Genomic DNA, 27,255 nt, shown 5'->3' with positions numbered 1-27,255 from the left:
CTGTCACGTGCCCCTCAAACCATCACCCTGCTGACAGAGCATCACACAACCAACCCAGAGCACTGGAGAAGCTGCTTCTGCAGCGCTTCCCCCGTGGCTGTTTTCCAGTGTCACCTCTCCCAAAGCTGCATTCCCCTGGACCCTGCAGACCATCTGTATGGTGAGAGGGACCCCTTTCCTCTCTTATTTGAGCACCTGCTCTGCCGATCAGCACCGGGTCTAAAGGCACTGACCAGGCACCTACCAGTCCCCGGAGAGTGAATGATTTCCTCTCCTTTTTTGCTCATTTCGTGAAGCTGGGTTTAGAGTGGTTTATGGGATAAAGATCGGCTTGGGAGGCAGTAGTTATTAATGACCCGTCTCATCCCATGGGATATGAGACTCACGGGAGCAGGAGCTCTACCTGTTTTGCTCATTGCTGTATTTATTCCCAGTGTCTAAAAACTGCCTGGGACATAGCCTGGGCTTAATAAACAGTGCTTGAATAAGTGAATAGGTGCTGAGGAGGATTAGAAGTAAATCAGATGGGTTAACAAGTTATTTTGCACTGTTTTACTTCTGGTAACGGTGTAAATCCTTTTTTTTTCTGCTGCTCCTTCCGTTCTCTTCCTGCTTGCCAAGTCACAGCAGTGGTGTTTTCAGCAGAAGGGGTGCGCAGGTTTCTGGGGTCTCTACCCCACTTCTGCTGCACCCCTGGTATCTGGCGAGGAGCATGGACTGGGCCGTCTGCCCCGGGAAGGCTGCTGACTGGGGCTCCCCTGATCCAGAAAGTGGTGAAATAACGCAGACCCTGTTCTCAGGTCGGCGGGTCAGTCTGCAGGTGGGGCCGCGGGAACACAGAGCCAGGCCCCTCAGGAGACATCAGTCCAGCTCGGCCAGAACTCCAGCCTCCCGTGGCACAGAGTTGCCACCATCTGCAATCTTGTCAGGACCTCCTTGGACCAGCAAAGGGCACAGACGTGGGTGTCAGGGCACTGTGGTTTCTTCTGAGTCCTCCAGACTCGCTCTGGGACTCTGAACACAGGGCGCTGGTCTCCCCTTCCCTGAACTGAGGATTCCATCCTTGGGCTCACACCTTCTGGTCTTGTTCATTGCAGGACAGTCCTTTTCCCCCTAAAGAAGCTCAGCCAACCAGGGCCTGCAGCTCGTGATGGATTTGACAGCTGTGATCTCCTTGCTGGATGGGCCTGAGGCTGTTTATATTTAGAGAGCGGAAATGCTGTTGAAACAGCAAAGCCCTTAATCTCTGCAGTTTCACTCCCGGCATGCAGCAGGGCAGACAACGTGGCTTGTGCACTGCCTGTGCTGCGTTCCCTCTGATCAATCCCTGTCTCCTTCCAGACTCCTCATTTTCACGGGCTCTCTGCCCAAAGAAGGGCCCCCAAGAGAGGATGACACTAAGTCGTCCTCTGATGCTTATCATTATCACTATAATTATCCTTGACATTGGCACCACTGTAATTAGCAGCTGTCACCATCCTTGTTGATGCTTTCTTTGTCACCATCACCATCATCACCACCATCACCATCATCACCACTACCATCGCCATCATCACCACCATCACCACCATCACTATCATCATCACCACTACCATCATCACCACTACCATTACCATCATCACCATCACCACTACTACCATAGCCATCATCACCACCATCACCACCATCACTATCATCATCACCACTACCATCATCACCATCACCATCATCACCATCACCACCACTACCATCGCCATCATCACCACTATAATCATCACCATCATCATCATCACCACTACCATTACCATCATCACTACCGTCACCACCACCATCATCACCACCACCATTACCACCATCATCATCACCACCATCACCATCATCACAACTACCATCATCACATCATCACCAATACCATTACCATCATCACCACCATCATCACCATCACCACTATAACCATCATCATCACCACCACCATTAAGATCATCACCACCATCACCATCATCACCATCATCACCACCACCATTACCACCATCACCACCACCACTATAATCACCATCACCACTATAATCTTCACCATCATCATCATCACTACCACCATTACCAACATCACCACCACCATTACCATCATCACCACCATCACCACCACTACCATCATCACCACCACCATCACCATCACCACCATCATCACCACCACCATTACCATCATCACCACCATCACCATCATCATCACCACTACCATCATCACCACCACCATCACCACCATCATCACCATCACCACCATCATCACCATCACCATCATCATCACCACTACCATCATCACCACCACCATCACCACCACCACCACCATCACCACCATCATCATCACCACCATTACCATCATCACCACCACCATCATCACCATCATCACCACCACCATTACCATCATCACCATCATCATCACCACCATCATTACCATCTTCACCATCACCATCACCATTACCACCATCACCATCATCATCACCACTACCATTATCACCATTATCACCATCATCACTGTCATCAGCACTATAATCATCACTATCATCACCATCATCATCACTACCATCATCACCATCATCACCGCTATCACCACCACCACCATTACCAATATAAGTATCACCATCATCATCACCACCATCATTACCATCATCACCACTATAATCATCACCACCATCACCATCATCGTCATCATGACCACCATCATTACCATCATCACCACTACCATCACAACCATTATTATCATCACCATCATCACCACCATCATTACCATCATCACTGCCACAATCATCATCAGTTGCCATCACTATGGCAATATCCATGATTCCACTATAAGTCTCAACCTTCATCTGCAGCAATAGCTCCTTTCCTGCAAGTTAAGAATGCATCCTGAGTATCCATGATGGTGAATGAGCATCAGAGGCAGAATGAGGCCACCTTCCAGGCTCTGCTCCTGGCCCCTACTCTCCTTCCACACTGGTCTTTCAGGGAAAGTTATCTTTGTACCTCTGAGCTACCACCTCAATGCCAATAAATGCCAAGATGCTCAGTGAAAGGCACAGCTAACCACATTTCAGTTCTGCTTCCTCATCTAAGTTCATTTCCTCCCTGAGGTATCCCAGGGCCAGCACATTCCCTGTGAACCTCTCTTGCATCACCAAGGCCATCCCTGTTTTCTAATGGGTGACACAGGTTACGATTATCTTCCTTCTTGTGAGGGCTGTCAGGATGGCCCAGGACATGGCAGTGGTGAATAGACACTTATTAACAGAATGGATTTTTTTGTTTGTTTGTTTGAGTAGGAAAAAAGATCGTGTCTGCCTCATTAGTAAACAAAGGCAGATTTGCCAAACTTGGCTTTTCCATTTCACATGAAAAGAGATTATGGAAAATCCTCTTTTTATTTACCATAAATGTGAATGCTGTGATACTGGTAGGTTCTAAAAAGACACTAGAAAATGGTATTCAAGCTTGGATGGGATGTAAAAACACAGATGGAAAAAGCTTTAGATGAAGACAAGGGTGTAATTTTTGATCCATAAAAATGGAACCAAATCAGGAATTCTCAGGCTCACACTTTTGGGAACCTGTTTATTTCAGGACCATTTGTCTCATATTGAATTTGCAACATCTCTGCCCCATGTGCCTCCTCAGAAGAGGAACTGTGGGAGGGGCTCCACTCCATTATATAGACCATTTTGCCAGAGAAGCGACCACCCCAGCGACCACTGTAGGCCTATCTGCATTGCTTTGCATCTTATCTGGATAAGCCCGTGGTTACTGAGAGCTGAAAAGGCTGCGTTTTACCCAACTGTGGGGCAGGGGGAGCTGAAGGCAACACGGCTCTCCTGGATGCTGCCTCCCCCCTCTGCACACCCCTCCCACCTGTGGTCACAAAACCTCAGTTTATGTAAGAAGATGAGACGACTAGTTAGGAAGAGGTTTACATCCAGAATGAAAACCCACTTATTTGCTCACTAATCTACTCAATTAATTATTGCAATCATTAATGTGGATATTTTACAGGGTGAATCAAGGATGACTAAGTTGTTAAGAGTCTGGACACTTGTTCAGCAAAGGGAAGGCTAAGGATGTATGAAGGCTGCTTTTAAATACTTGAAGGTCATCAAGTGACAGAGGAGAAGAAATTGCATTTAGTGTCACTCTGAAGCTGGAGTGTCTAAGGGCAGCAACTATCTGTTGCTAAATGCACTTAATTACAGTTATAGGCTTCCCTGCTGGCTCAGATGGTTAAGAGTCTGCCTGCAATGCGGGAGACCCGGCTTTGATCCCTGGGTCAGGAAGATCCTCTGAAGAAGGAAAAGGCAACCCACTCCAGTGTTCTTGCCTGGAGAATCCCATGAACAGAGGAGCCTGGTGGGCTACAGTCCATGGGGTCACACAGAGTTGGACAGGACTGAGTGACTAACATAAAGCCATAAATGGAGCCTCTCTGTCACACCAGCCACATTTCATGGTTTCCATGGCCGTGTGTGGGCAGAGGCTACCACGGTGGAGAGGGCAGATATAGAGAATTTCCATCAGTGGGGACAGTCCTGCCATGTTCAAGGTGGAGCAAGTTCCAGCAGATGGGAACTTCTACAGAGTAGGTTTAAATCAGTCTATAGAAGAACTCAGGATTCCCAGGTGGTGCTAGTGGTGAAGAACTTGCCTGCCAATGCAGGAGATGTAAAAGATGCAGGTTCCATCACTGGGTTGGGAAGATCCTGTGTGGAAGGAAATGGCAACCCACTCCAGTACCCTTGCTTGAACAGAGAACACGAGAATCCCATGGAGAGAGGGGCCTGGTGGGCTACAGTCCATGGTGTTGCAAAGAGTCGGACATGACCGAATGACTGAGCACACATGCACAGAAGAACTCTCCCCACACCAGATCTGTCCAGTCTGGGGAGAGGTCTGCAAGGAAGAACTAAGTCATGAGAGCTCAGACAGAAGCCCTCCAGAAAAGTTACAGACAGTGGACTGTGACCACAGCTGGGCCGTGACCCGGCAACACCCCTTCAGCCTCAAAACCCTATGACGCTGTGAACCACGACTTAAATTCAGATCAGCACAAGAAGAATTACACATTCATGTTGAGAAAACGTAAAGGAATGGAGAGGTTGAAGGCACCGGCATAGCAGGCATCAGTTGATAATCATAAATCTAAGCAGAGGAAATTTGGGGACTAATCAGATTTCTTCAGTGAAATCCCACACAAGAAAAGCTGATGCCGTCACCCCAGCCAATTTCACCAGTCGATGAAAATAAAATAGACTAAGTAAAAATAACCAATACCTCCAGGAACAAGCGCACTCAGGTGACAGATAAAGATTTGAGTAAATTAATACATATGGGCAGAGGTTTCCTCCAGATCCAGCTTCTGTTTTCCTTTGATAAATGGCTTTGTGAGAACAGACTAATCCATTACAGTTTAACAAGCCTGTTTCTCCTCATTGGAGAAGATGTTTGTCCACTAAGCCTCCAGGTAACTGAGCGTGTGTGAGGTCCACAGGACTGAAAATAAGGGGTGATCACTAGTTGCAGACACAGAGTGGAAGTCATATGATCACTTTAGTAATTACAATTTGATTTAATTTGTGAAACCACCTTGTAGGAATATGTGTATGCGTGTGTGTGTGCCCAGTTGCTCAGTCATGTCCGACTCTTTGTGACCCCATGGATTGTAGCCGGCCAGGCTCCTCTGTCCATGGGATTCTCCAGGCAAGAATACTGGAGTGGGTGGCCATTTCCTTCTCCAGGGGATCTTCCCGACCCAGGGGCTGAGTCCGGGTCTCCTGCATTGCAGGCAGACTGTCTGCCATCTGAGCCACTCGAGAAACCCTTTCAGTTAGTAATATGTGTATTACTAACTCTATGAGGCCCATGGATATTTTTGTTTTAACAGAAATGCTAGCTGTTTCATTTACCTGAAGATCATTAAAAATCTGTGAGTCTAATGTAGACACTTAGGAGTAGCCCGTTGGGATGAGGTCCTAGAATAAGTCACAAGCTAATAAAAAGGCAGGAAACGTCTCGGTAATGAAAAACCCAGGGTGAGAATTATTCTCACTGTTAATAGTGAGGGAAAAAGTTACTTTGCAGGCAGTGGCGACCTCAGGCGTCTATTACATGTTAAAATAACACCGACTGGCCCTTGGAGGAACCATGAACCAGTGTCTGTCCTGTGATTAGGGTGAAAGTATCCACGGGAAATCCACTGCCAGCAGCTTAGAGAAGAGTCATTTGTTTTATTTTCTTCATTTTATGGAAGCACAGTTGATTTATAATGCCGCTAATTTTTGGTGTCCAGCAAAGTGACTCAGTTATATGTACACACACACATACATACACATTCTTTTCCGTATTCTTCTCCATTATGGATTGTCACAGAATACTGAATATAGTTCCCTGTCCTGTACAGTAGGACCTCGTGGTTTATCCATCCTATGTATGATAGTTTGCATCTGCTAAGCCCAAACTCCCAGCCCATCCCTCCTCCAGCCCTGACCTCTTGGCAACCATGAATCTGTTCTCTGTGCTTGTGAGTCTGTTTTGTAAATAAGTTCATTTGTATCGTAATGTAGATTCCACATAGAGGGGACATCATATGGTGTCTGTTTTCAGAGAAGAGGCATTTTAACCCAGCAAAGATGCCTCCCTCCTCGGGGGACCCTTCTGGGGACGCCAGCAACCAGGGTCGTGTGAAGAGAGGCAGCATCCGCAAGCCCGAGGAGGCCGCCTGGCTCCTCCAATGCTGTTTACCGATGGAGCCTGTGCAGAAGCAGGAGCTGGGAGGGCGCTGGCCGAGAGCATCCCTGGCCTGAGATCTGCCAGCCGCTGCTCCGCCCTACCATCTGGGGGACCAGACGGGAGGAAACGACAGACCAGGCCTTGTCCCGACCACACACCTCACAGCCAGCGAGACTGCCCGGGGCGGCAGCTGTGTGCCCCCAAGGCCTGATGCCATCTGCCTGCGATCCTGTCTCCCTGGATCTTGCTCGGGGCTCTGCCCAGGTCCTCGTGTGGGGACTGAAACAGATCAGTTTCTGCCCGTGCAATCAGCTCCCCTCTGTCAGCTCCACAGAGCAGTGGAGAGATGGTGATGGAACAGACAAGACAAGCCGGGGCTGGAAGACGGCTCCCGCCCCACTGCACTATGCCGAGTCCTGGGACGCGGGGCCAGGCGACTTCAGCCCTCTCCCGCAAGGTGGGGGTGGGCGGGACGCTCTTAGAAAGGTTCATTTTGGGGTCGACTGAGGGACTGGACTGAACTGAGAGGGTCCAGAGGACAGCAGTTGGTGACCTCAGATGGATGGTGCTGTCCAGGCCCTGGGCTCTGCTCTGACCTCTTCCCCAGCTCTGGTCCTGTTTGTCCAAGGCCCCGACATCACAGCTTCCCTGGAGGCAGAGACGGTCAGGAGGGAGCCGGTCCCTCCTTGCCAGGGCCGGACTTTCTCAGGGCTCCTCCCTCAAGCATCCTCCTTGGCCTGTTAGGCCACACAGTGGGCGAGTCCCTGTCACTCTGCCTGTCGCCCGAGTCAATGGCCACGTGGCTCTGTCTCCAAGTCAGGGGCACAAAGGATCAAGCCAAACAAGAGTCTGACCACAACCCACCTTCTTGCCAACCAACCCCAGCTCCACAGACTCCGGGGCTTGCGCTGGCTGCTCCAGGCGGTCAGTGTGGATGAATCTCACGCCCAAACCCATCAGGAACACTCCACCCTGAGCATCTGCTCGCGGGGGTCCCTTGGGGAATGCCTCTTCCCCCTCTCATTTCTTCACCTGACAACTTGGGTCAGACCCCTGCTTTAGCCCCCTGTGCTCAGCTCAGCTTCCCCTAGAAATCAGCCCCCTCCAAGGACCCCCTGCCCCACCCACAGCTCCTTGGAATCCCTGCCCAGAGACAAGGTCATGACCCGACTCAGTTTTGCCTTGTTTGCGCCGTGGGATTCTCTTCTCACTCTCATCGAACTTTCCACGGGCAGACACCCCACCCCGTGCAGAGGTTACGGCCTAGAAAGGCTTGTTGGATTTTCAGCCTCAAAGTGAAGGACAAGGTAGGTGACCACATCTTTCACAGTTGAACTTGGAGTCACATGTCTCACCAAACAGCAAATAAGTTCTTTCAACTAAATCACTGCACATTTCTAGATGGTGTTGCTGTTCTTCAGTTGCTAAGTCATGTCTGACGCTTTGCAACCCCATGGACTGCAGCACACCAGGCATCTCTGTCCTTCACCATCTCCTGGAGTTTGCTCAAACTCATGTCTATTGAGCTGGTGATGCCGTCCAGCCATCTCATCCTCTGCCGCCCTCTTCTCCTTTTGCCCTCAGTCTTTCCCAGCATCAGGGTCTTTTCCAATGAGTCAGGTCTTTGCATCAGGTGGCCAAAGTATTGGAGCTTCAGCTTCAGCATCAGTCCTTCCAGTGAATATTCAGAGTTGATTTCCTTTAGGATTGACTGGTTTGATCTCCTTGCAGTCCAGGGGACTCTCAAGAGTTTTCACCAGCATCACAGTTCAAAAGCATCAATTCTTCAGTACTTAGCCTTCTTTATGGTCCAACTCTCACATCTGAACATGACTACTGGAAAAACCATAGCTTTGACTAGATGGTGAAGGTAACAATATTCCAAAGAAGCCTCAGATATTCTCCATATTTGGACATCAAAACATCCTCTCCTCTTTAAAGCTGCTCTGGAAAGGTTAAATGCTGTTTGTTGCCATTTGTATGACATTCTAGAAAAGGTCGAATCATTGGGTCAGAAAACAGATCCGTGGTTGCCGGAGGCCAGGGTGGAGGAGGGCCAGACAGCAAAGGGGCTTCGAGAGGAGGTTTTCCGGAGGTCGAGTCGTTCAGCATCCTGATCTACAATGGTGGTTACACAGGCTTCAAAACTCAGAGAGCTGTACACCCCCAGCAGCTATAAACACTAAAAGTGAGAAAGAAGGACCTTCCCTGATGGTGCAGTGGACAAGAAGCCACCTGCCAGTGCAGAGGACAGGGGTTCGATCCCTGGTCCAGGAAGGTCCCACATCCCACGGGTCAACCAAGCCTGCGTGCCACAGCCACTGAGCCTGTGCTCTGGAACCCTGGGGCTGCGGCTCCTGAGCCCGAGAACCTCCGAGCCCAGGCTATTCCAACAGGAGAAGCCACCACAGCTCGAAGCCTGCAGACCACCATGAAGAGCAGCCCGCGCTCGCCACAACTGGAAAAAGCCCTCACAAAGCGATGAAAACTCAGCACAGGCAAAAATAAACAAATATATCAATAAAATTTTTTTAAATGAGAAAGAAAAACCAATTTTTCCTCATGTTCCATGTAAACTGAAATCCAGGAGATACTGCAGGCGGGCTGAGAAGCATCAAGACCAGAGTCCACCGAAGGTAGCGGTTCTGCGTGCGTTCTGAGTTGAATAATTACAGAGTCAGCTGTGAAGGGTTCTTGACTATTTCTGACATTAAAAGCCGCCTTAGCATGAGAGGCTTTAGAAGATATTTCAGCAGAACACCTCTGGTACATGCGTGGCTTAACAAAAGTGCATTTGCTTTAGGAAGCGGGAATCGCGGGGGCTGATGTGGCGTGGTTTGCGTCACGCATTCACAGCCCAGGAGGCCTGAGTGATCATAAGCTTCTGAGTGGGGGCCAAGAGGGGCTCTTCCTTTTGTGAACTGAGTCACAGTGAGGGACCCATATGGGACAGCCAGGCTGCAAGGCTCCCTGTGATGGTGGAGACCGATCAGCCCGCGTGTGACTGGAAAACTGTAAAGTGCTGTGGACCCTGTGGTCTGTGCAAGGGTCACTAGTGGCCTCTTGCACACTCTTCCTAAGGGAGGAATCAGTGGGGCATGGGGGAGCTCTGGGGTGACGGGCAGGTGGTTTGGCTGACAGGGAGAGCGAAGGCCAAAGGCAAGACAGAGGTTCGGTCACTGAGGTGCTGAAACAGGCCTGAGAGTCACAGGTGGAGATGGTCCAACTGAAAAGGACCCCTTCCTGAAGGCGCCATCGAGGATGTGAGCAGGAAGTGAGAGGGGGACCCAAAGGTTGGATGTGAGCAGGAAGTGAGAGGGGGACCCAAAGGCTGTAAAGCGGAGACTGGGATAAGCTGACTGGTGCCTAGGGCAGGCTGCAGGACAGGTTAAAGCTGCGTGCAGCCGGAGGGAGGCCTGAGACAAAGACGCCCTTTGGGAGGGGAACTCAGTTCTCAGGATGCAAATGAAGACCTGCCCCAGGGAGCAGCAGTGGAGGAAGACCGAAGTGGACATGCCTGGTGGTGGGGGGAGAGGAGGAGATGCAAGGTCTACAGCCGGGGCCCTGGGACTAGGGCTGGTGGTGCTCGTCCCAACCCACTGACATGCAGAACACAGAAAGAGGAGCCAATTTGGGGGTGCAGATAATGAAATCGGTTTGCACACGCTGGGTCTGAGGTCCCCAGGAGGCAGCAGAACATACGATCTGGAGGCCAGGTGAGGACCTGGGGCAGATGTGACTGGGAGGCACTGCTGTGTAGAGCAGCACGCCTCAAACTCCAGCAGCGCACATACAGGTCACGTCCGTCTCTCCTCAAAGTGCAGGTTCCCATTCATGACGGTGAGAGCGGGGGCCCGAGATCCAGGGTCTCTAACAAGCTTCCTGGTGAGACGTCTGCCGCTCGTCTGCAGATCACGTTTTGGGGGGTGCCGACAGCCTGAGGAGCAATTGCAGTTTCAGACAAAGCTGCCCAGAGCGAGGACGCTGCCTGAGGAGGAAGACGACCCAGGCCAGGATCCAGAGGAGAACAGCTACGTCTGTGCACGGGACGTGCTCTAACTGCGCAGGCTTGGAGAAGCACACACAAAAGCCTCGGGAATTCAGGACTGGGAGAGTCCACGGAAGGGGAGAGCCATGAGTAACCTCTGGGTCAGCCAAGAGGACCAGTCAGGGAGGCTAGAGGAGGGTGACCTTCGGGGCTGAATGTCTGGGTCCCCAACAAGCTCATACATCAGAACCCCAACCCCCAAGGTGACTGCATTTACAGATGGGCCTTTAGGATGCACTTGAGGTTAAATGGGGTCACAGGGGAGGCCCCTGGTTTGATGAGACTGGTGTGCTCATGAGAAAAAGCACCAGCGAGTTTGCACACACACACCCCCAAGAAAGGTCTGCAGCAAGATGGTGGCAGCCTACAAACTGGAAAGAGCGCCCGTATCAGAAATCACACCTGCCAGGACCTCGACCTTCCAACCTCTAAAACTGAGAAGATTAACCTTTGTTGTTTGAGCCACCCAGTCTGCAGTTTTTGGTCCTAGCAGCCCGAGCTGATTAGCACAGATGTGGGCCCCATGAAGTGGGTGCTGCCGTAACCAATCCCTAAAAAGGTGGAAGCAGCTTTGGAACTTGGTGATGGACTGAGCCTGGAGAGTTCTAAATGCCTGCCAGGAAAAGCCTGCATTGCAGGGAGGAGACCGGTGGTAGAAATGTGGATGGGAAGGCCATTCTGACGAGGTCTCAGATGCTATTGGGAACGAGAAGAAAAGCGACTCTTGTTATAAAGCGACAACTAATTTTGACTGCATTGTGTTCCAGTCTTTGGTGGAAGATGGAGCTTGTGAGCCATGAAATTGGAAACTCAGCTGACGAGGCTGAATGTTGACGTGGCAGCCTGGGTCCTCCTGGTGCTCCTAGTGAAATGTGAAAGGCGCGAGATGAACCGAGGAAGGAAAGGTCGAGAGAAAAGGAAGCGGAACTGAAAGGCGTGGAAAAGTCTCAGCCTGTCCCCACCATGAAAAGTGAGAAGGTTTGTTCTCGCCCTCCGGGTTTCTGAAGACCAACTGATAAGGGGGTTGGTGTGGGTGGGAACCACAAGTGTAATCAGCCACTTGTTGACAAAAACTCAGGGCTGGGGCCACCTCTCCAGTGGGCATGGCCAGAATGCCCCGCCTGGGGTTTCGGGGGCAGGACCCTCCCTTTCTGAGAGCCGTGAGGGTGACGCTCATGCCCCACCCGGCCCAGGAGGCAGTATATGGGCCCAGAGAAGATGATCCTCAAGCCCTAAGACACAAAGAAACTCGCTTTGCTAGGTTCTGGGCATCCCTGCAGCCCGTGACCCCTTTCTTCTCTCTGCCTTCTCTCACTCGGAATAGGAGTGTCTATCCCGTGTCCGTCCTAGTCCTACTGCTGTATTTTGGAAACACACAGCCTGTCTGCTTTCACAAGTTCACAGCTGGGGAGGAATTCAGCCTCGGGGTGAATCATGCTTAGAGTCTCACCACATCTGATGGAGATGATGCTGACAAGCGCCTCTGGACCGAGACTTACAGCTGATGTTGAGATAAGACTCTGGGGGCTCTGTGAACCAGAAGAATGTATTTTGAACGTGAGAAGAATATGAATTTAGGGAAACCAGGGTTTCAATGCTACGGAATAAGCTGTGACCCCTCAAAATCCATAGGCTGAAGCCCTAATCCAATGTGACTCTTCATTAAGGCAGTACCGATACTTCTAATTTGAGAAACTTAGCATCTGATAATGGGGCTCATCCTTGGGAAATTTTCTCTCACCTAAGGGTCTTGTTCCAGGACACAGAGGGAGTTTATCCTCCTTACCCGGGGTGTCCCACGTGGCCTTAGTGGTAAAGAACCCGCTTGCCAATGCAGGAGACATAAGAATCACGGGTTCAGGTTCAATCCCTGGGTTGGGAAGATCCCCTGGAGGAGGGAATGGCAACCCACTCCAGTATTCTTGCCTGGAGGATCCCAGAGACAGAGGAGCCCAGCAGACTACAGTCCACGGGGTCACAAAGAGTCGGACATAATTGAAGTGACTTAGGACGCACACAGGCAAGCATCTGGGTCATGCTGCTGACTCACTCTCGCTGCCCTGTCTGCCTCTGTCTGCTCCAGCCGCTGTGCACACAGGGACACTGTGATCCAGAGCGTCTCCCAGGCTGTAGCCCTCCTAACCCTTCCCGGGCGATCACTCACCATCCTCTTTCCCTCGGGGGTTCCGAGGGGACGTGCATTTAAATACGTGTGGATGGACTGGCCCCAGGACCTGTCTCCTCCCCGCCTGTCGGGTCCTCCTATGAGGCTCGATCCAAACTCCTCATTCCCTGGGGCTCCCTGGGGGCAGTCAGCCTCGAGGTTGGCAAAACTGTTGGTTAATTCATGCCAGGGGCAATCCAGTAAAAATGACAGCGGTGACATGATGCAGATTAGACTACTGGACGCTCTCACTAATCCTTTCTTATTGCCTCATCCAAGGGCTGACGTAATTAGAGCTAAGTATCTACCAAATCTACTCATGGATTTCAGTCTCGTTATATTTTCTCATTCCCATGTGAGGCAGAGGTTTTCCTTCTCTGGATGATTAATTATCTTTGGTAGCTTTTGGAAGCAGAAAAAAAAATGAGAACCTTTCAAAGCTCTTGATGCGTAGGTCAGGTGGAGAGCTAGGCGATGCTGGCTAGCTCATTTTCCTTCTGCCTAACCGGACGACTCTCTCCAGGGTGTAACTGCTTATTTATACAGCAGATTGCAGATCTGGTGCAAGAATAACACTGCATACTCCCCATCTCTTCTCACCATTAGTGAAAATTACTCACCCCTTCACATGCGTGTACACACAAGTGCACACACTATATACACACAGGGAATCCTGCATACATCAACACCTTTTGCCTGTTAAGTTGTCAGTACCACACAGTGGAGGAAAGTCACTGAAAATGCCCACGGCAGCTCCCAGTTTAGGATCATTCAGGCAACGCCTTTTCACACTGTTCACGGTTTCTCGAGGCGAGAACACTGGTGTGGTTTGCCATTCCCTCCTCCAGTGCACCACATTCTGTCGCTGGAAAAGACCCTGGTGCTGGGAAAGATCAAGGGCAGGAGCAGAAGGGGGCAACAGAGGATGAGAGGGTTGGGTGGCATCACCAACTCAAGGGACATGAGTCTGAGCAAACCCTGGGAGATAGTGGAGGACAGGGAGGCCTGGCGTGCTGCAGTTCATGGGTCGCAAAGAATCGGGCATGACTTAGTGACTAAACAACACCAACACAAAAGCAACACATTGTTTCTGCTCATTAATTTCTACAGATTCAAAACCCACGGTTACTGACTTGGCTGGAAGCCCCATCACGGCAGGTGTATCAGTAAACCCCGCCAAGTCCAGACGTTGGTGTTCACTCACCACCACACCACAGAGTGAGCCTGAAGACCCCCTCTCTTGCTTTTGGGATTTTTGTGACAACACCACTCAGGAGTAAGGGGTCCACTAAAATGGAAAAAGACGATAGAAAATTAAAACCTACTGTTTAATAAAACTCCAAATTCCCAGGGAACTTGCTGTATCATCCAGAGAGCCCATCACTGAGTGCTTCCAGTTAAACAGCCTACTCGTTGCAGAAAACACGAAGGAAGAAGTGGAACCCAATAAACTCTTGAAAATGACATTCAAGAAAGTCTGTCCATTATTATAAAAATAATGTCTAGTTGCCCAGAAGAAAACCAAGGGCATGTCCTAACCTGCTTGTGGAAATGGGCTGTCTGCTTCTACCGCTGAGCTAAAATTTCCAATAGCGTGTGCTATTGGAAACCGTACGAACAGCACCTTCGTACCATTCTGTTAAATCATTTTCTCTGATGGCAGCTGGAGCTGAAAACCACAAATGGAACTGGTCCTAACTTATAACAAGGATGAATTCTTTCAGGTTTTAGAAACATAAAAACGCTCTAACCACCAAGGAGAGATAATGAGTCTCTGAGCCCTAGCTGTCGCTGGGAAGGCCCAGTGGCTGGGTCCACAGTAATCTCTGCATACAGTTTGTCCATATTAATCAGCTCCGAGTCTCTGCATACAGTTGCTGTTACGCAGCTCACCCACAGTGATGGGCTATTAAACTGGAACTGAAAAACAGATCTTTACCAAGAATTTGAGGCCTTTTCCCCCTCTGTACATTACAATGACGGCCGTTCACAATAAGAGCAATTACGTGTTCTCTGTTTCACGCTGCCCTGTGTCACTCCGTAAACCCACTCTTCTCATTTACATCTCTTCATTTCTTTCATTACTAATGACACAGCTTCGCTGGTTAATTGAGATGACTCAGAGACCCTCCTCCAGCCTTTTTTTTTCTTTTTTTCTTTGAAAGAGCCTGGATGAGGCCACCGCCATCCGGAAGTGTGGCGGCCCCCTCCCCAATGCCCTCTCCTGCAGATGCTGGGCATCTGCTGGCACCACCGAACCCTGGCCTGTGGCCTGCTTCTCAGACCCTCCCCGGGTCCTCCGAGACGCTGGCCCTTTGACTGGCAGGCTCTTCCTGAAGCTGTCCCTCCCCACTCTTGCCCTCACTGATGCCAGGCTACAGAGAGATCACAACACCCTCTCTTCCATGGAGGGTCTCTTCATCTCTTCATTTCACCATAACCTTCCTGGTTACCGAGGGCTGGAAGATGCAGAAGAAAAGTCCTTCACCCCGACCAGTAAATCCGCCCTCCGTTTCCAGGTCACACCCCCACCCTCCAGCACATCTTCCCCACACTGGTAGTTCCCTGAGCCCCGCACCTGTCCTCTCTTTCTCCCTCTGGCTTAGCCATCCCGAGACACCACCATGCAGCGTCTCACATGCGCTTTCTGATGTCCACACTGCATCCATCCGCTGCCTTTGCCCACGCTTCCTCCCCTCCAGATTTCTGATCACTCCTCCACTTTCTACCTGTGGCCCCTCTGGGCTTCACTTCCCGCTGTGAACAGATGAGCATCCACGGTCCCTCATGACAATCACTCCTTTGAAAAGAGCCTGAACTCCCCATTTCACCCACCTGCTTAATTCCAGCCCCAGAGGACACCAAACAGCGGAGGGGGCCCTGGACCGATGAGAGCTCCAGGAGAGGCGCCACCTGGCGGCCTGCCTTCCCCGCACCCTCATCCGCACCAGCCCTGCAGCCTGCCCACCCCAGCCCCTCGAGGGGAAGAGGCCAGTGGGTCCTCCTGCTCCCTTCAGACGCCTGCTCCTCTGCCATGACTCTCATGCATTACTGGGGAAAATAAAAGGATGCATCATGAGATACTCAACGGTCTCGCTGCCTCTTCGCCTATAGACAAGCTTCTTCCTTCACCTGGAGGAGGTGTCCCTTCCCCGTGGGCAGAAAGTCCTGGAGACGGTGGGAGAGGGAGGGATGGGTTCAAAGGCTCTGAGGTCAGAGGGGGTGGCGGACAGAGACAGGGCTGCAAAGAGCAAGCAGAGGCGTCTGGGGCCTCCCTGCAGAGAAGCCGGCCATCAGTCTAAGGTGAAAGCCAGGGAGAGACCTACGTGATCGTGCATACCCCTCTGAAGGTTATCTGGCTGGAGGAGGGCCAGAGAAGAAGCACAGAGACCAACTAATGCCTGCTCCTAATCGTAGGCATGCCAGGTCAAAGGGTTGGTCCAGGACGCCATGGGTCAGAGGGAACACCACAGGTCAGAGGACACACCACGGGTCAGAGGGCACGTCACTGGTCAGAGGGCGTGCCACAGGTCAGAGGGCGTGTCACAGGTCAGAGGGCATGCCAGGGGTTAGAGGGCACGCCAGGGGACATTCTCTGAGCCACCGCACACAGGCTATCTCTTGTTAAAGTCACTCAAGCTGCACACCCAGAGCTGCATGCATGGCCTCATTAGGGCTTTTTGCTGCCTGCAGATATGCCCAGAAAGCCTCTTTTTGTAACACTTCATGATGCAAATAAATATTTCAAGCACCTACAGAAACTGTTCTCCAAAATATTAATCAGTACTTTTGGCCCCATAGAGTGCTGCAGGTCAGTTCAACCCTTTTTCTCCCTGTGTCTGGATCACCATTTCTCTCTCTCTCTCACACACACACAATCACCTCAACAATGTCTGCATTTTGTGGGGAAAAGAACCATTGTTAGGTCCACATTTTTTCCCATGTCCAAGTCTGTGCTTTCAAATCTAGCTCTGAAACCAGAATAGAAAGACAAACAAAAACAACAAGAAAACAAAAAAGCCGAAATTCTGCGCGTGTGCATTTCGAACCAGTTTTGTGTTGATAACATGACAAGAGCAATCTCATTCACCATGACGGAACTTCTGGCATGGGAAGGATCTACTCCCTCCAGAGACAGTGAGCGGACCCGAGACGCCGGCTCAGCCCGGAGCAGAGGCTCCTGAAAACTCTGACCAGCTGCTGCACAACCACGGCCCCGTGCAACCACACACGGTGCTTCACGAGCTGTGTCACAGCACGCAGTGCAAAAGTCACGGGGCGCTTTCCAATGACCCCGCAGAGCCCTGACACGTGGAAACGTGTGAGGGGCTCACCTGGCAAGAACCACTGGGATGGGCTGGTTCCCTGAGGAAGGCCCAGAAAAGGATTGCGGACAGTGCAGAAAGATCTAGTTCAAGAGCTGAAGAGTTACGAATTCCTTTCCCTTAGTCATTATGGGACAAAGATTTCATATGTTCTTCTAATGAAGAAGGACTGGTTGGTGGGTCAATGACCAGAAGCACACAATAGTAACTAGAGTGGTTGCAAATAGGAACTTATACAGTCAGAATCACATTAATTGAGCTGTAGTGGAGTTGGTAAGTCAGTCCATAAGTTTGGTTTCGTCTCAAGTTACTTGTTTTTAATTAGTTTTAATTGGAGGCTAATTACTTTACAATACTGTAGTGGTTTCTGCCACACATTGACGTGAATCAGCCATGGGTGCACATGTGTCCCCATCCTGAGCCCCTCCCACCTCCCTCCCCAGCCCATCCCTCTGGGTTGTCCCAGTGCACCGGCTTTGAGTGCGCTGTTTCATGCATCAAACCTGGACTGGTCATCTACTTCACGTTTCAATGCTGTTCTCTCAAATCATCCCACCCTCGCCTTCTCCCACAGAGTCCAAAAGTCTGTTCTTTAAACCTGTGTCCCTTTTGCTGTCTTGCATATAGCATAGTTGTTACCATCTTTCTAAATTCCGTATATATGTGTTAGTATGCTGTAATGGTCTTTATCTTTCTGGCTTACTTCACTCTGTATAATGGGCTCCAGTTTCGTCCATCTCATTAGAACTGATTCAAATGAATTCTCTTTAACGGCTGAGTAATATTCCATGGTGTATATGTACCACAGCTTCCTTATCCATTCGTCTGCTGATGGGCATCTAGGTTGCTTCCATGTCCTAGCTATTATAAACAGTGCTGCGATGAACACTGGGGTGCACGTGTCTCTTTCAGATCTGGTTTCCTCAGTGTGTATGCCCAGAAGTGGGACTGCTGGGTCATATGGCAGTTCTGTTTGCAGTTTTTTAAGAAATCTCCACACTGTTCTCCATAGTGGCTGTACTAGTTTGCATTCCCACCAACAGTGTAAGAGGGTTCCCTTTTCTCCACACCCTCTCCAGCATTTATTGATTGTAGACTTTTTGATATGGCAGAAGCCAAAGAAACATTGTAAAGCGATTGTCCTTCAATTAAAAATAAATTTTAAAAATTTACTCTTATAGACATAGGTATTGGAGATTCTAGAATTCTGCTGAGGTTCACTAAACCAGGCAGGTTTGGCCAGATCTATGTGTGTTTGGCTGTTTTTCAAATTTCATATGAATTATAAAGTTCATGTTCCCTTAGCTGGCAAAATGGGCTGTATAAACTTACCACAAGGGCAGAAAAAGAGTAGCAATTTATTAAATTTGAAAACGGCTTCAAATTCCTGCAAGAAGTTCAGTATGAAACCACCTTATCTCAGGTCTGAGCAGGATGCCTGCCGGGAGAGGGGGTGGGAATCAAGAACCTTGGGGCTGAGCACCTCTCTCCCCCGCATTGAGGAGGAAAGATGCTAGAAGCCAAGGGACCACACACTCCTGTGTCACCAGCATCTCCCATCGTCCGCCTTTGAGAAAAGCAAAGAGAGTAGGTCTGTGACTTGGCTCAAAGCTTTAAGTGCTAGACACCTAAAAAGTGCAAGGAAACTGCCACTTTCTGCCTCTGTAGGAAGCAAAGGTGCCCGAGGCCGATCCACAGACATGTGGGCTCCTAGACCCTCTGTGCCGCAGACCACACGCAGGGCTGACCGGGGATGCTGGGAGACGCAAACCTTGACAAAGGGGGTGAGGGGGCAGAAGGGAGCGTTGGGAGTCTGGGATTAGCAGATGTAAGCTATGATAGACAGGATGGATAAACAAGGCCCTACTGTATACAGAAGCTAGGTTCAGTAACCTGTGATAAATCACAATGGAGAAGAATAGGAAAAAGAATACACAAACACACACACACATATATATACACACACATACACATATATACACACACATACACACATACACACACATATACACACACATACACATAACACACACATACATACACATATACACACAAATATACATACACACATATACACACATACACACACATATATATACACACATATACACATACATATGCACACACACATATACACATATATATACACACACACATATATATATATACACACACACACATATACACACACATGCATATACACACACAGATATACACACACACATATATATACACACACACATATACACACACATATATACACACACAGATATACACACACATACATACACACACACATATATATACACACACACACATATATATACGCACACATATATACGCACATATATACACACACATATATACACACACACATATACACACACACACATATATCTCACCTAAACACTTTGCTGTGCAGTAGAAATTAACACAACATTATAAATCAACTCTAGTTTAATAAAATGCATTTTTAAAAAACATGACAATAATGATACCCGGGTCTGGATGGAAGCATGCTACCTCCACAAACCACCATCTGTATTTAGAATAACAAATGATTCAAGTAACTTCCCCAACTAAGTGGTATCCTCTTTAACTGCTAATACACAATCCTTAGAAGCCAGAAAGAACATAACAGTAGTTCTTTGCACACTCTCCTTTTATAGCACAAAACTTTAAAAAGCTCTTTAAGATGTATACCAGTACAGCAAGAGACATATATCCACATTTAATGGCCTAATAATTTCTCTCTGTATTCTACTTTTATTGCTAAATTTGAGATCCCAGAAGTAGTTAGTACTAAAAAAAAAAGAGTAAGCTTTCACTTGGGTGCCTAAGAGAATGGTAGCAATACTGTATTTCCCTGGATTTATGTAGTATCTTTATACCACCAATCTTGAAAGTATCATAATAAAAACAAAAAATCATAGTGAGAAGTTACATAGATAGAACCTACAATGTTCGAGATCTGGATTAGGCATCTTCTTATACCATGAATTTAATCTACACAGTAACCCAGACAGCTAAGTGATCCTCCATGTTGGTTTCACAAAATCCCTAAGTCAGTAATGGACAGGACAGCATCTCCACTTCTCCGGCAGGAGAATCACAGAGGTCTGGGCCACCTGAGGTCATCAGAAAGTCTCTTGCAGAGGACCAACGAGAACTCATTTCCCTGCCCCAAACACAGTCCTCTATAGAGGCTATCATCACACCTCTTGGTCCATCTGATTGGGGAGCCACAAAGAATGAAGAAACATCATATTCCCTCAGCAGATGTGTCCTGTGCATAAGAGAAGTGGGGGTTCAGTCCCTGGGTGGCGAAGACCCCCTGGAGGAGGGCATGGCAACCCACTCCAGTACTCTTGCCTGAAGAATCCCATGGACAGAGGAGCCTGGTGGGCTACAGTCCATGGGGTCGCAAAGAGTCAGACACAACTGAATGACTAAGCATTGCACAGCATCTCCTTTAAACACTGCAGCCAAAACATCCACAAATATTCACTGGCTCTTCTAGAAAATAATTGCTGGGAAAGAATATTTTCCAGATATAATTTCTCTTTCCTCTTTGAAAGTCACAAAATGTATTAATATTTTTAAATGATCTAAGATATCAAGGTTTAAATTTTTCCCCTCCTCCCCTAAGAGTTTGAGAAACTCTTCACATTTGCCAAATACACTTCGATATGAAGGAACATGGTTGCTCTAATTAGATAACTTAAAGGAAATGTACTCCTATTAGTATAGTTTAGTTAGTATAGTTAAAATAGCTTTCAAATTAAAAATAAAAAAATTACTATCCCCCAATGTCTAACTTAGTTTCAAGAGAACCCTTTAGAAGTGATACATTGAGAAATGTTAAGAAATTCTACAAGTAAAACAAGCAAAATAACAGAAATACTGGCTCTTTGTGGGCAGGAGTGGTCTTCTGAGCAGAAGTGAGAGGGTGTAAATAAACATATTCTGCAAACTGCAGGACTGGTACACATAAGTAAAAACATAATACTGTTTATTACTTTTCAATTCTAGAAGCATTTATGGATCTATAGGCATCCAAGGCCTGGAAAAATTGGAAAACTGTGCTTGGGTTTATCTTTCTCAAATCTAATTGCTAACTTTTTATATTTTTTAAAAAGGGTAATTTTGAGACCACTTTAAAAGCCTATGGTTGACACAGTTAAAAATTAGCTAATTTGTGGATGTTCAAGGCTGTTAGTTAAGCTGTAAGTTTAATAACATTATAAAAGTCTAGTAGGAAAAAAACATATGCTAATTAGCAAGATCCCATTTCCCAAATAACCATGGAATGTTTGTTACTAAAATGTTTCACAAATAGGGGTCTCTTTCTTTCATGACATACATTTTTTTTTTTCCTTTTTGTGTATTTGACAGAATTTCAAGGACTTAAAAAAAGTCACTTTGAATCTTGATGCAGAGTTAAGGAGTTCAGAGTGAATACAATGCCACAAACATATCTGTCCAGCACCAGAAACACACACGTGGTCCTGGGCCACATCCCGAGGGGACGGACAGGACGTTAAGGACCTCCTGCTCTGTGAACGACTGATGACATTAAAAATGGGCAGATGTCAAACAACTGGGAGCTGACAAGACTGCAGCTAGTCTGAATGGCCGAGGGGAGAAACACACGGTCCAGGCAGGTTGCTTGGACGCTCACGCTCAGTAAGGACTCAGCACTCGGGAACTGTCAAGGCTTACTTTGATTCAGGTTAAAAATACCCAGTTCTATAGATTTTTTCAAAGTATAGCACACATTTTTGATACTTTGATCATTTTTACAGTTGAAAATATAGCTAAATCAGTACAATTTTTTTTTTTAATTTTCACATTTTTCCTCAATTGAGAAGTCAAACTGAACACACGTCTACTCCAAAGGCCATCGGAGGCTGTGCAGGGAGAAAGCGTTAGCTCAAGGTGTCTATTTACAGCCTGTGTTCTACATGATGAAGACTCGGGTTTAGCAAAATATTCTTTCCCAAAATGGCATCAGCTGCAATATGATCCTCAGGCATTGTTCCCCGAGGAGCACCAGGAGGAAGGAGGAGGATGGTGTGAGAACTCCACTATGGACAAAACCACAGGGTCCCAGGTACTCCAAGTGAGCAGGTAGGAGAATCTCCTCTGAAAGATTCTGAAGAATAAATACAAACTTTATTTTGAAGTTTTGAGGAGCAGGACGCTCATTACCAAACACGGCAACTCATCCCACTGTTGAGATCCTCCTATTTTTAAGACTGTCGAGTAAGACGGCCTGAAATCTGTCTTTTGATGCTTTTCTCGCTTGGGCGTTGCTTTGTCTCCTCGGAGCAACTCGGAGTTCATTCTTCCATTCCTGCAAAAGTCCTTCAAATATCTGCTGGGATTCTTCTCTTATTCAAGGGTGAGGTTACATTTTTTGGCAGCTTCCAAGGGCGGTGAAAGGGGTTGGAATACTATAAGCCATGACCATCACGCTCAGAGGCGTGTAGGGTTGGGTGTAGGATGCATGGAGTCCCAAAGCTAGTATGTCAAGTTCACTGACTTCCCTAATCAAATAGATGAAGATGACTGATTGTTCCAAAGGATTCAGATGGAGAAAATGAAAACTTTTATATAATGGACATTTTCAAAACTAGTAAATGGAAAACTGAAGATGGAGAATTTACAAAGATCTACTTTTGGAGTAATAAATCTCCAATTGAAGTTTTAATTGAGACTGAAATCCAGTTGTCAAGAAATAATAATCCAGCTGTCAAGTTACTTTGAAAAGAAATTCTAAAATGTCTAGAATCAGAGTTGCTTCTCCATGCAAACCCCAGCTTCCTCGCTGATGTGTATGTAACTCAACAAGCTCGCCTGGCTCGTGCTGGGGGAAGATTCTCTGAAACTCACCAAGGAGCTACTCAGACATGAATGGTGATGCAGGTACCATTACATCTCACAGAAGCTTCACAAAACTCTAATTAGAATAGTCTCAAAAGAACTAGAAAGCACTGGAATTCTACATTTTATTTGCCAGAGAATAAAGTTCCACTGATGCATATTTCTTATCTCTTGGAAGCCGAACATCTGTTTCACTTTAAGAAATACATTGCACCCTCTTGCTCAATTTAAAGAGCCAAAATGAATTCTAATATATTAGTACATTAAAAAGAAGAGAGATCCAGTTTTAGAGAGCTACCAAAGACCAGGGTGAGATTTTATAAAAAATTCTGGTGAAATTTTATGGGAGATTCATACAGGAAGTGCTAAAAACAAGGGGTTTATATAAAGAAAGTGATGGTTCAAGTTTTCTCTAGAATACTGTGATGACAGGAGATAAATAACACTTGATTTTAACTTAGGGAGAACCTGGAAGTCATTTTTTGTTCTTAGGATAAAATGTATGGCGTGACTGAGAAAATGGCAAGAAAGATAATTTACAAAAGGGTAAAATAAATCAATAAAAAGACAACTTTTTGTTAGCAAGGATAATCCTATGAAATAGGCCTTTAAAGGAGTGATTTTTTTTTCTCTGCTAAAAAGATTTTCGTACCTTTCCTCTCTCCTAGGTGGCAGTGTGGCATAAAAGGAGACTATCCCAGAACCCATTAACTGTCACAGGATTCAAAGATCAGTAAGAATAGAGATTCAAGGAAAAATACTCAATATGGCATTAGAATAAAGAAACACACTTCTATAAATAGGAAAGAAGAGTACTCACTGGTTCCACGTTATATGAAAAAAGAGCATACTCTCTATCTGGAGATATTTCATATCTGATGGCTCTTAATGATTCCTAAAAGAAAAAAAAAACAACAAAGAATTTTAAAACATTACATATAACATAACTCAAAATCTTGCAGTGAGACTGTGCCTGCTGGTGCCGTCTTCAAAATTTAACAAAGTTCCTTTGCGGCAAAGTTGCTAAAGTCTATTAAACATGGCTATGTACTTTTTTTGGCTAATGGAATAATGTTCAGTTACATAATGTTGTTTTTACACCTTATTTGTTGTTTTTCAAATTTCAACAAAACATATTGTTATCTATTGAAACAAGTTGATATAAATAAACATAAAAACAATTCTTTCCTCACAAGATTCCCAACTTTTCTGTCTTTAAGCATGGGCTTCCCTAGTAGCTCAGTAGCTTATGCCTGAAATGCAAGAGACTCAGGTTGGGAAGATCCCCTGGAAAAAGGAATGGCAACCCATTCCAGTATCCTTGCCTGGAGAATCCCAAGGACAGAGAAGCCTGGTGGGCTACAGTCCACGGGGTCGCAAAGAGTCGGACATGACCTAGCAACTAACACACATCTTTAAGCATGCATTCCTTTGCTCATTGTTATACTTAGAAGCCTATATTAAGCAGATTTGTTTCTAAAATAGAATCACATTCCACACCTGATTTGGCAACCTGCCTTTGCACCTCCAAGGACGCTGAGTCACAAATCAGTGGATAGAGGACTCATTATCATGTTTTCTTTCAAATGCCTTCATAGCACACAGGTGATTTTACATAAATGAAATAATCAAAAATGCTGTGTTTCCCTTCAACTTGTCTGTCTTCTCTGAAGCACTCGCACTGCCGTACAGACCCTCACACCCAGTAAAAGAGCCCAATATTGTCAGCTTGGCATGCATCACTCTACAAATGACCCTATGACCACATGCAAACATTAGATGTTTAACTACAGCTAAAAATCACGTCACCCTGCACAACTTTCAGGTCTGTTTTATCATGCAACAATAAAGGAAGGAAATGACTCTAAAGCAATTAGTTTCACCTGAATTAGGGATTTTTACTGTGACCAAGACTCCCAGGAACCTACCCCTGTGTATCCCCTAGGAACAGTGTTTGTGGAGACTTTCTGAAACATAGCTGCTATGGATAATAGGAATCTGCTGTAAGTACCCTTAATAAGGACTGAGTGAGTGAAGATAAATCCACACCGTAAAATAGTATGCAAGATTTTAGTCAATTCAGTCGCTCAGTTGTGTTAGACTCTCCAACCATCTTGTCCTCTGCCTTCCCCTTCTCCTCCTGCCTTCAATCTTTCCCAGCATCGGGGTCTTTTCCAATAAGTCGGCTCTTCACATCAGGTGGCCAAAGTATTGGAGCTCCCGCTTCAGCATCAGTCCTTCCAACGAATATTCAGGATTGATTTCCTTTAGGATTGACTGGTTTGGTCTTCTTGCTGTCCATGGGACCCTCAAGAGTCTTCTCCAACACCACAATTCGGAAGCATCAATTCTTTGGCACTCAGCTTTCTTTATGGCCCAACTCTCACATATGTACATGACTACTGGAAGAACTGTAACTTTGACTGTACTATGTATGTTGACTAAATTATTTTATCAAATGTTCGGCACTAATTGTTTAAAAGTTCTAATGAGGATTATGTTAAAGTTTTATATCAGTTCTAAGAGAATTAACATTTTAAACACTGTATTCTCACCTAAGATTACATTGCTGCTGATATTGTTCAGTTGCTCAGCCGTGTTCGACTCTTTGCAACCCCACAGACTGCAGCACACCAGGCTTCCCTGTCCTTCACCATCTCCTGGAGCTTGCTCAAACTCATGTCCATGGAAAGCATATGAAAACCAAGATCAACCATTTCATCCTCTGTTGTCCCCGTCTCCTCCTGCCTTCAATCTTTCCCAGCATCAGGGTCTTTTCCAATGAGTTAGTTCTTCGCATCAGCTGGCCAAAGTATTGGAGCTTCAGCCTCAGGCCTTCTAATGAATATTCAGAGTTGACTTCCTTTAGAACTGACTGGTTTGATCTCCTTGCAGTCCAATGGACTTTCAAGAGTCTTCTTCAATACAACAGTTCAAAAGCATCAATAGTTTGGCACTCAGCCTTCTTTATGGTCCAACTCTCAGATCCCTACATGATTACTGGAAAAACCATAGCTCCGATTACAGATGCTTGTCAGCAAAGTAATGTCTCTGCTTTTTGATACTTTTAAGATTACATTGAATCTTTTTATTTTTTCAAATCTTCAACAAGATTTTATAGTTTGCTTTATTCTAACTCTTAATGCTTTTCTTAGATTTATCCTAGGTCTTTGCACAGTTTATGTGCTGTAAATGGAATATTTTCTCCATTTCTACTTCTAGATACTCATGTTAAGGAACAGAGAAGGTATTGATTTATTTATGTATTTAAGCTATGTTAATATATTTTCTTATTAATTAGAGTAGTTTTAAAAAAATAATGTCTTTTAGGTTTTCTGAAGTAGAATTATATTATCAGAAAACAGATATATTTTCCTGTACTCAGCATGTAGTTTGCCTATATACTGCATTTCCCATCATCCAAGAACATATTAAATATTAACGGTGATGTTGAATATTCCTTCCTGACTATAATTGAAATGGTTTTATTGTTTGCCATTTAGAAAGATTTTCTTTGCTCACTGGTTCATGGTAAATAGTCTTTATCATATTTAAGCAGTTTTTAGTCTTATCTTACCTGGAATTTTTATCAGGAGTGGTTGATAAACTTTATCAGATGCCCTTTCAGCATCTTGTGACATAATTATAAGTATTTTCCTGTTACTGTGCGGTTGTAGTGAATTTTGTTGATTGATTTCCTGACACCTGAACACTGTTGTCATGATCACACCTTACTGTTCAGAGAACATTGTGGTCCTCATACATGACTGAATTCTACCTGCCAATATTTTACTTATAATTTCTGCATTTATGCTCGCTAGTGAGATCAGTGTATAGTTTACACTTTGCATTATTTGGGGCTATTTAGTTATCAATGACACGATGTTTTAAAAACACTCTTCTAACTTTAAAAAAACACTGGTCTACATAGACGACGATCCATGTGTGTGCGTGGATATGGGCATGTTTCTGGTGAGGTGCATATCCAAAGGGTTGTGCCCTGTTTTCTTGCACTAGACACACATGTGTGTGATTACGAGTGCAGAGAAGGAAAGGCGGCCATGCGGGAGAGAAAGAAAGAAAAT

The 27,255-nt window shown here is 46.5% G+C and overlaps 1 protein-coding gene across 1 annotated transcript in view; it reads right to left on the bottom strand.

Annotated features, from left to right (window-relative positions):
• DPP6 (dipeptidyl peptidase like 6) overlaps positions 1-27,255 on the bottom strand; it is a 778,594-nt gene that overhangs the window by 238,579 nt on the left and 512,760 nt on the right. The window contains exon 5 of the mRNA XM_065939554.1: positions 23,991-24,065. Within this exon, the coding sequence (XP_065795626.1) occupies positions 23,991-24,065 (75 nt within the window). The remainder of the gene's footprint in view (positions 1-23,990; positions 24,066-27,255) is intronic.

The sequence above is a fragment of the Muntiacus reevesi genome, chromosome 6 (assembly GCF_963930625.1).
Source record: "Muntiacus reevesi chromosome 6, mMunRee1.1, whole genome shotgun sequence".
Taxonomy (NCBI): Eukaryota; Metazoa; Chordata; class Mammalia; order Artiodactyla; family Cervidae; genus Muntiacus; species Muntiacus reevesi.
Note: the sequence above shows the minus strand (reverse complement) of the source record. Positions and strands in the feature narration are given on the sequence as shown.